This window comes from Cyprinodon variegatus, unplaced genomic scaffold (assembly GCF_000732505.1).
Source record: "Cyprinodon variegatus isolate N-32 unplaced genomic scaffold, C_variegatus-1.0 Scaffold38, whole genome shotgun sequence".
Taxonomy (NCBI): Eukaryota; Metazoa; Chordata; class Actinopteri; order Cyprinodontiformes; family Cyprinodontidae; genus Cyprinodon; species Cyprinodon variegatus.
This window is the reverse complement of record NW_015150491.1, coordinates 124,874-134,779: the sequence shown is the minus strand read 5'-3', so window position 1 is coordinate 134,779 and position 9,906 is coordinate 124,874. Positions and strand designations below refer to the sequence as shown.

The 9,906-nt window shown below is 38.1% G+C and overlaps 2 protein-coding genes across 2 annotated transcripts in view; one reads left to right on the top strand and one right to left on the bottom strand.

Moving 5' to 3' along the window:
- Positions 1 to 982, bottom strand: part of kcns3 (potassium voltage-gated channel, modifier subfamily S, member 3) — a 5,797-nt gene extending 4,815 nt beyond the window's left edge. Inside the window, exon 1 of the mRNA XM_015369646.1 lies at positions 834 to 982. The gene's annotated coding sequence lies outside the window, so the exon portion shown is untranslated. The remainder of the gene's footprint in view (positions 1 to 833) is intronic.
- A 1,434-nt stretch (positions 983 to 2,416) lies between these two features.
- On the top strand, positions 2,417 to 7,358 carry LOC107081374. Its single transcript, XM_015369563.1, has 21 exons — positions 2,417 to 2,487; positions 2,580 to 2,638; positions 2,730 to 2,816; positions 2,928 to 3,049; positions 3,131 to 3,274; positions 3,349 to 3,441; positions 3,533 to 3,706; positions 3,881 to 3,983; positions 4,308 to 4,528; positions 4,643 to 4,799; positions 4,876 to 5,087; positions 5,149 to 5,263; positions 5,336 to 5,535; positions 5,617 to 5,731; positions 5,801 to 5,970; positions 6,038 to 6,132; positions 6,195 to 6,325; positions 6,596 to 6,782; positions 6,857 to 6,998; positions 7,078 to 7,174; positions 7,285 to 7,358. The coding sequence occupies exons 1-21, from the start codon at positions 2,465 to 2,467 to the stop codon at positions 7,356 to 7,358; spliced, it is 2,721 nt and encodes a 906-aa protein (XP_015225049.1). The 5' UTR covers positions 2,417 to 2,464.
- Positions 7,359 to 9,906: the final 2,548 nt, after the last annotated feature.

Below are 9,906 nucleotides of genomic sequence, written 5' to 3'. Positions count from 1 at the left end.
TGTACCTGTATATAAAAAACGCGCCCTATAGTCCGGTGCGCCTTATGTGTGTGTTAAATACAGAAATGGCACACATAACTGAGAGTGCGCCTTTTAGTCCGGTGCGCCTTATGGTCGTGAAAATACGGTATATATATATATATATATATATATATATATAAATTTGATCTTTGAGTGGTCCAGTTAAAGTCCAGACTTAAATCTGATAAAGACTCTACTAAGACCCTAAAAAGCCTGTTCTTCTATTCAAATCCTCCAGTGGGGTTGAATGAAAAATGTTTTGTAAAGACAATTTTGTCAAAAGCCCCCCAAAGCAGCATAAAGTACTCAAGACAGCTATCAAAAAGGTTTAATCGCAGTTGTTGCCTTATGCCACTGAGTTTTGAAGAAATTTATTTGTTCAAGAAGGAACAAAGGAAAGTTTGCTGGACTCTCTCCTTTCCTGTGATGAATAAAATAATTAGCCAAAAACATGCCTTTATATTTACTTAGGTTATCATTGTCTAACTCATATTGAATTTATTCCAATTGATCGCAAGCTTTAGGTTTGAGTAAAAGAACTGTAAGCTGTCCCTTCACTGGAAATTGGATTTTCATCAGACAAAGAAACAAAATTAAAACTCACAGGCAACAGGTTATTTTAAACCTATACATAATTCTACACATTAGAAACCCATTTAAAGACTGTTGTAAGAATATATGCAGCTTTCTATATTTGTACATAAAATTTGTTCTTCTTGCCCATCTCCATGATATGTTATAGTTAAAGATATCTCATTCAACGGGTTTTCCAACTTAGTGTAAAAAAAACAAAATGCAAGCATTAAGCCTACCTGTAGTTTGAGCTTTTCTTTCCATGAAAATAACTTTCATGCAGATGGTTTTGTTTCCATGTTCTGCATAAATGCTCCTTCTAAGATGAGGTGGGGTGAGAGAGGCAACATGAGGAAAAGCAGCCAGGCAGTGCGCTGCCGCAGCCTCACAGACGGGACAAGCAGAGCTAGAGCTGGGACAGCCGAGCGGCAGCAGTTTGTTCCCTTTTACAGGGAACAGGGAGGGGCGAGAGGAGAAAGGAGGAGAGAAAGGGAGACTGCAAAGATGAAGAGATGTGGAACAGAACAATCTTTGCAGTTGGTTTATTAGCAATATGCATGTCATGTTTCCCAATATGGCAAGTTTCACTTTTTAAACATATCTTCAAATCTTAAGAGAATATATTCTAACTGTACTTCCAATCCCTTAATGTTTTATTGTTTTAAATGGTGTCATGGATTTGCTTGACTGCTCAAACTGTAGCTAAAAGGAGCTGACCTCAGCTTGTGCATGCTGGAGAGAGTAAAGTAGTAACGTCAGACATTTTAATCCTCTCTGAGAAGGTACTGCTGTCAGGCTGGCTGCCAAATCAAACTCTTCCACACTATTTGGCATCAAAGTCAATTCCGGAATACCTATGGAAAAAGAATAGTTTTAAAGTGAGTTACAAAATTAAAAAGCCATGTTTACACCAGTATTGTGATTGCATTTAACCTAACACCACTACTAGATGCTTTACTTTGGTATTAAACTTAATCAAGCTAATTCCTCATTCTTCTGGATTGTTTTCTGTTAAAAGAGAGATGTTCATGACCACTTTAGAGAAGAAAAAAAAAACTTTTAAAAAGGTTGAAAATCTAATAACTTACAGCAGTAAGTTCAAGCTATCAAACTGAATACATATTTTATTATTCTTTCCTTTCATGGTCAAGAAATAAAACAAAAGGAGAAACATTGATTTAGAACAGAATTCATTTCAAAGTCATGTCATGGCATGGCAAAAAAAAGAGTTTTTGTACATATTTTTTTATTACCAATGAAAATATTTAGCAATACTATAATATAAAATCAAAAGAAATTTAGATTTTAAAAACTTTAGAAACATATAGATATTTATTTCTCTTGCTTTTATTCATTTATTTGTGCATCCAAAAGATAGGGAATATCAACTGACTATAAACCATAACAACATTGTTTCAAAAAATAAAGAAAAGTTTTTATTTGGTGCAATTTCAAAAACTCATCTTTTCAAACCGAGGTTTCTGTGCTTTTAGTATTAGACTATGGCCTTTAGTTTGACGTAAAATGTTCCTGTTATTTCAAAATTTCAAAATCGTATTCTACTTAAATATGTTATAATCCTCTCATGTTGAACCCTTTAAATGCCTCTTTAACTTGAAATTCAAAATGAGAATCTTTGAATTGAAAAGATGACCAAGAGGAAATGTAGACAGATCATTTAGCATGAAGCAGCAATCAGCTCAGAGCATGCACAATTGGGTCAATCAAGCTGTAATTGGATCCACCTGTATATGTATGTATTTGTTGGACAGCCAACGGATAGGCCTGTAGAGTCCCTGTCATCTCATTGCTTTATAAGAAAGGAGAAGTAAAGGAACGTTAAGGTTACCAGTCTCCTGCAGGCTACATCATGGGTCCTCTGCTTGGATTGGGGTGAGGTTTTATTTTTTTGCCCCCCTCCTCTCCCCATTTTATTTTACCATTCCAGTTCCTGATCAAATGTTATACTTGATTTTTGGTTTTAGGTGGCTCTTTCTCTTACTAGTAGCTGCAAATATAGAGGCTCAAAAGAAGTCTTCTATAAGTAAGAGCAGTCTTTATTATTGTATGTTTTCAACTGATTATATTGGGGAGGGGGGGGTAGGTTTTCTTTACAAGTGTAATTCTAATTCCAGATATCAAAACAAAATGCCTGGGCAATATTATGCTTGTGGAGGTTGGTCCACTTAGAGGAAGTTTTTTGGATGTTGCTGTTATCATGAGTAAGTTCATGTTTTCCTTGGCTCTTAATGTATTTTTTTAATTTTGGGTTATGTGTGTGGGGTGTTTTTTCCTGCAGTCAAACTAGATATATTCTTTTTGTACCCTCTTAGATAACACGGCTGTTCTTCTTACACCAAGTATTGCCACCCAATGTGGGTTCAGCATGAAGCATGATCAATTTGGGAATGCCCTTATTTATATCTCCCTGCAGAACTGCTTTTCTCAAAATGTGGTAACAAGACTAAAATTTTCTATATTTATACAAAGTATTTTTCTGTAATCCTGTATAATGGCATAAACTAATTGATTCCAGGAGGATAAAACATTCACAACAGCACTACAGCTTCACTTGCATGGGAACCAGTTTGTAAAAGGTGAGCTGCACCAGGTGGTTGAAACCTGCCAATATAATGCCTGGGCCTCCAGAGAAGTCATCTGTGACTACAACTACATGGAAGTGGGTTGAGTAAGAAATGGGATCTAAGTTTTAAAATTGGTATGCTTGATATCTAATGGCCTTATCTTTTCTAGGTGTCTGTAAAACGTGCAGCTCCAGATGACTTTCCTCTGCCACAAAACCCAGTTTCCAGCTCAAAGCTTTCAAACACTCGGCGAGCAGCGGAGGTTATAGTTCTTTCTGGTGTTATCTGGAAGATAACCCTTGGATGACTATTTCCCAAGTTGTAATCTTGTATTTGACTTTTGGTTTTTGCAGAAACAGCCTGTGGATTTGGGATTCAGAGCCACAACGGTTGTCTTTTTCACACCAGAGGGGGAAAAGCCTATGAGTGTGGCTGATGCACAGAGAAGGGGATATGGCATTAGAAATACTCCTACAAGGCTGGTCTTGAGGAGTCCAATGATGGCACCAGAAACCTACATGCAGCAAGTCTGTGAACTTTCCTAATAATTGCTTTATCTAACTTCATTCCATTATGGGAGCACACAGCATCCAAAATCCCCCTTGAATTTACTAAACTGCCTTAAGATTTAAACATAATTTTAAATTTCTCAATTTGTCTCAAAGATTTATTTTTTTTTTTTTTTCCCCTCTGGCATCTAGGTAGCAGGGGTTCCCATGAGGGTATTCAAGACTTCGACAATTTTTGAGAAAAAATGGCTTGCAACTCAAGTTGACGCTGCAGCTGCTTGTCCAATCCAGGAGGGTAAGGACACTCTGGGGCCCACTTGCTTTGTCTTGCCATCTAGTTTTAAAGAGGGGGGGGGGGGGGGGGTTGCTGCTTTATGGCTTAAAGTATTAATGCCATTAAAAGATGAATGGAACACCTTGCATCTAGTGACTCTGTAATGCTTGGCCTATGGAGAGAAAAATTATAGATGACACCAGAAAACTAAGAATTTTATGGTGTCTGACTCAAAGTTGATAAGTCACAGTGACACTTGGATTAAAAAGAAAATTAAAAATGTAGATGAAGGAAACTGAGAACCCCTACAGTGGCATTGTTTTCAGTCTCGTGCTTGACTTTCAGGTAGTGTCTTCCTCACTCAAAAAACAATCACCTGGTACCTGCCCCGGCAGATGGACCCAATGATTTCTTCTGGTCAATTTAAGCTTTTGGAGGTGCACTTTGGCATAAACGGTCAGCGGCTGAATCCCTTGGAACTACAGGCCAGGGGATACTCTGTGGCTCTCAATGACTTCTATGTCATCACTGAACTTCCCATTGGGGGTGTTGGTGGCTACTACAAGGTGACTAAATTTGAATCTTCACCTTGTGTAGTAGGACAGGCTACAATATCTGTAGTCTTGCAAAATCCATACTAGTATTTGTCTAAGATGTCGTCTTTTGCTTTACCTCTGCAGAGCCACATTCAAGATGACAAATACTATGTCTCTTACATGATTGAGCCAATGCTTGAGCTGCTTTGGACAGAAGATGCTACAAATGAACAAACAAGATACAAAGTCTTGTTTCACATTGCAACACATCTAGTACCTCAACCCCTTGAACTTATTGACAGTGGGTAGCTGAATTGTTTTTATATATTGTAGTAAACTATTTGTTTCTAAGCTGGTCTCACTTTTACCTTCTGCAGAAACTGTTCCAGGGGAGATGACATTTAAGATGGTGCTTGGACACTTTGCTGTTGATGTAGCTTTAATAAACATCACCTTCCCTGCAGAAGTGCTGTCCATGGCTGACTGTAGTGTCAGAGGCTTTAACATCTTGGAGCACATGTCTCCTAATAGTAGTATGAAGGTTTTCACTCTTGAAGTGCCATTTTCAGACCCCGCAGTCTTGAAGCAGGTAAAAATTTTACATGGACTAATGTATTGCCTGGAACTTCTTCTAATGGTCTCTTTCTCAGGCTGGAGATGGTGTGACGATCTTCTCCCTTCATCTGACCTTTGGTTTGATGCTGATGGATGAGCTTGAATTTTTCTCTTACAACGCTCATTTGGAAGCTGTTGTTCAGAATATTGGTCTGTATTTATATTGAATTTTTTTTTATGCCCTTATTGTACAATAAGATTAACTTTCTTCCCTTTTGGCAGTCCCACCCTCTGTCTCTGGTGGCTGTGATAAAGAGAACTTTTATGTCCTTGTAAAATATGGGAGCCGTGGCTACAACTTTCAGACTCTGGTGGGGAAGCGACTAATGACCCCCAGTTTGGCTCAGCATTATGACTACATGGAAAATGGAACGCACTTCAGTTTTGTTGTGCCATTTTCATCTCCTGATGTTGCAGTTGAGGTATGAATTTTTTGGGGTTTTTTTTTTTTTTTTAAGGGCAAATCGAATATTATATATATATTTTTTTTTTCTTTCCCCCAGGCAATTCAATCCTCATTCATTAAGGGCAGACTTGATGTGATTTTGAATAATCCAGAGACAAATTCTGAAATTCAGGAATTCTCCGTAGCTTGCAATTTTCTCTCAACACTAACTGGTATGTGATGTCTACCTGGACACTGGGGGGTCCCTATGAAAGCCTCTAAAGTAAATCTTTTTATTTTAGAATGTTTCCCAAATGGAACAATGACTGCTTTGGCTCTAAAACTAGAGTCAGTCCCTTCTCTGAACCCCAGCAAGCTTACCCTGGAAGACCCATCTTGTGGCCCTGTTTTCAGCAATGATCGCTATGCTTTCTTTGTCTTCACAGTAAATTCATGTGGTACAAAGAGGAAGGTATAGTGGACCTAAATTGCAAGATAAAATTTCTCACTACCACTACTAAAATTCTTATTTTCCTCAGTTCATGTCCAATGCCATGCTGTATGAAAACGAGATCTCTCTGCCAGATGAAGACCTAGCAAAAAAAGACCCAAACTCTAAGGAACCAGAGTATGAGTAAGTTTCCCCCCCTTAAATTTTTTTATATATATTTTTTTTTTAATGCTCTGAATTTTTAGTTTAAAGGTTTCTTGTGTCTATGACATCGACACAAACCAGGCTGTGGCCTTTAACACAAGACCTAGAAGAAGTGAGCCTTATGCTGAGAACTCAAAGGGCCAGCTACAAGTTGTGATGAGGCTTGCTATGGGTAAGACACAGCAGTTTTAGAATTGCTGGCTGTTTACTGCTTCAATAAAGTCAAAAGGGCAACTTGTCCAAACATTTGATGAAATATTGTACCATGAAATTGGCAGGTAAATGACAAGTGTTTTCTGAAGGTTCTTGAAACTCAAACTGAGTAAACACAGCCGACAGTTTACACTTAAAGCATTTTGCAGTTTAATTGCCTTCATTAGACATTTGAGACTAGTGTAAAATGCATCATGAAGGACTTGTGAGTTTTATTTGTATCCCTTAGATGAATCCTACAGCAAGTTTCAGAGCACAGAAGACTATCCCATTGCAAAGTATCTGCAACAGCCACTGTATTTTGAGGTGGAGCTGCTTAAATCTACAAACCCTCTGGTGTCACTAGAGCTGGAAAACTGCTGGGCAACAAAAGGGGAAAGGACATCCCAGCCAAGATGGAATCTGATAATTAATGGGTATTTTAATAGCTGACACTATAGTTTTATGTAGCTTAGAACTGAAGAACTTACATGTGCTTTAAAACATACAGCTGTCCAAACCCAGTCGACCCATACCAGGTAGTGTTCCACCCTGTTTGGGCCGATGCCAGGGTTAGGTATCCCTCTCACTTCAAGCGGTTTGAAGTCAAGATGTTTGCCTTTGCTGAAGGGGAAGAGGACTTAAATGCCAAGGTAGCTTGTAAGGGTTGGAAGTGAAGATTTTTCTAACTTGTAAGACTTGCAGCTTCTTGATCTGAATCTTGTTTTGCAGATCTTTGTGCATTGTGATGTGGTGATCTGTGATGCCAAAAATCCTCTTGGTGGAGTCTGTGGTAAACAATGTTCCAAAACAAAGGAAATGATAAGAGGTGAGTTTGAAATAGAAGTACAACTGGGGGGAGGAAGAGGAATGTTATACTACTGTGCTCTTAGCTCTCTAGACTGTATAAATTTAAACTTGCTTCTCTTTTGTTGGCAGGTCAAAAACGTGACGTTTCTAAGATCCTGGATTTTGAACATGTATCAGTTGGACCAATACGCTTGATTCTCTGAAATAAACTTTTAAAAAAATTGAACTCTTATCTGGATTTGTCTATGGGGAGGGTTAAACTAATCTACCAAATGAAGCCTTCCAATATTGACAACCTGGAAGTGACTCCTCCTGTGTCAAAACTAGCATTCTTAGTTGCACCATTTGGTTTAAAGATCCAGTAAAATTGAAAATTCAAGATGTCTCAATTTAAGGAATGTGTAGGAGGTCATTGTTGCTTACTCTGAATTTTCCATGAGTCACAAATCTTGGCCTGCCTACCCTGCATGAGAGTCTGAAAATGGCAAGATGAGGTGCCATACTAGAGTCTTCTGTGTAGCAGGCTAATGAGGGGAAATAAACAGATCCACCATCTTGAAGCTTGCTTTAAAGCTAAGCTGTGTTTGACAAGCTTGCTCAACCATCTTGGCTGAGTCAAAGGGTTCCTGTAGACATCAAAATGTAACTACAAGGCTAGGGAGATGAAGCTTTATAAAAGGATTACTTTATCTGAAAATGGGGTGGAGTCTTGTAATATTGTACCTGCATGATTAGTCACATGGAGTGCTCTTTATTGTAATGGACTCAAAAGTGTGAATACATTTTACTGGTATTTTTAGCCCAATTTGTCTTCTCCCAGTCTAGTATAGCTGGGTGGGGATAAACTACTCTTATGAGGAAATAAAACTGTTTTAGATGTAAATAAAACCTGAACTTGTTTGACCAGAATTAAATGGAATAAGATTGGAGATGATGAACAAGAAATGACTGTGTAGAGCAGAATTTAACACCTCTATAGCAGAGGTCTTGGATCTGTGGACTGGGGTCCGGACCTAACCTGATTTTGAAACTAATTACTGCATGTCGATGTCAAACATAACTTGCACTGCTACTCTTTATAAGGTAAAGTCCGAGTGTCTGGGACCAGGCTACATGTGATAGAAATAAGCCAATTGAGCTGTGTCAGTCTGGGTTGCTGCAGCTAGCCACTTGACAGCAGGCAAACCTGGGGTAAGCCAGGCAATGGAAAGATTAGTGTGGACTGCTGGAAGAACCGTGCTTAACTGGTGAAAGAAAATTGAAATGTGCTCAAAGATGACCCTGCACATTTTGAGTATGTATGGCTCAACCTACTGCTGTGAAGCAGGATTCTCCATGAACATAATCAAAAATAAATATTAATCCAGACACACAAATTAGCACCTTGATATGGTCTTGAGGATGGCTTTGTCACAATTCAAACCCAGGTTTAAAAGCCTTGCAGGGCAGCGTTAAGACCATTACTCTCATTAAGCCGTAAAGAAAAAGTAAACTGTCAGTTCAGGTGTTTCATTAAAGATGTGAATCAGGAAATCATCTATATACCAAACTACTTTTAAAAAAAACTTTAGATTTAAAAATGGAAAAAATATTCTATATTTTATATATTTTTGTTAAATGCTGTTTAAAATAAAGGATTATAATAAAAAATGTCTCCGAACCTTTGCTGGGGGTTTTTTGTTTTTTTTTTTATTCAGAACCCGCTGATTTTTAATTGGTTATCGCTGCTCTATAGGCATCTCAGACGACTCAATTCATAGACTTGTTTTCCAAGGAAAGCAAATTCCAGAGTAATGTACCCTTCAGAATCCACTCCTGGATAAGCATGTAATGAGAATAGACATTTGCTTTGTGTTGACTCCACACCCCTCACACTGACCATACATGCACCTGTAGAAGAACCAAGCTGAGTGGCTTTCTGACAAGGCCAACTAGGTCTTCAAGAAGACAAAAGCAGACTCTTAACAGGAACAGAAGCATTGATTTACTGTACAGGTAATGGTGAACTAGCTTTATAGGTGGCTCTGTCAAGGAGATGAATAGATGAGCTCAGATATTTTTGGCAAAGTATGAAAGATTATATGCATTTACTCCATTAAAGCAAAGCTCATGGAGGTGTCTAGGAGAAAAAAAACAGGCCAAACTCCATCATCCATAATTGAAGTTGGGGATATGTCACAGTCTGAGAGTACCGTGCCTGATGAAGCTATGAGAATGGCCAAGAATATACCGTTAGGTAAACTAACAATGGCAAATTGAAGTATAGAAGAATGTAACAGTGAGTAAAATTGGTGCCTGTGTCCTCAAGCACCTAAGACTACAGCAGCACGACAGGTAGTCAAAGCAATCAATAGTTTTTATACATGTGAAGTGGTCAATAAGGGGCATGTCATGTAATATGTGACCATCTGCTCATTCACCTCTCCTCCTGATCAGTAATCCTGAAATTACTTTAATAACAAGATTTTAATGTCTCTAATATCTCTTAGACATAAAACTACAGGGTGGATGTGTTGTATCTAATAACTCTAAACAGATCTTCCAATCAGTAACTAATATCCAAAGAGGACTTTTTTTTAATTTGTGGTTTGCTTATTTTCAAGAACTCCTTTACACAAAAGATGGGGAGAAAGAGAGGAGACATTGGGAAAGACAGTGCAAGGTAACTGCTTTGTCAAAAATTAGGTGGAAGTGAAGGAACAGCTACTAAATAAGTGATTGTTTAATATTTTATAGACAACTGTATTAGCA

Excerpts from the sequence above, each read along its gene's own strand:
- LOC107081374 (XM_015369563.1), top strand. The coding sequence starts at position 2,465 with ATGGGTCCTCTGCTTGGATTGGG. Across the intron at positions 3,442-3,532 it reads ACACTCGGCGAGCAGCGGAG|AAACAGCCTGTGGATTTGGG; the intron begins GTTATAGTTCTT and ends TGGTTTTTGCAG. Across the intron at positions 3,984-4,307 it reads TGCTTGTCCAATCCAGGAGG|GTAGTGTCTTCCTCACTCAA; the intron begins GTAAGGACACTC and ends CTTGACTTTCAG.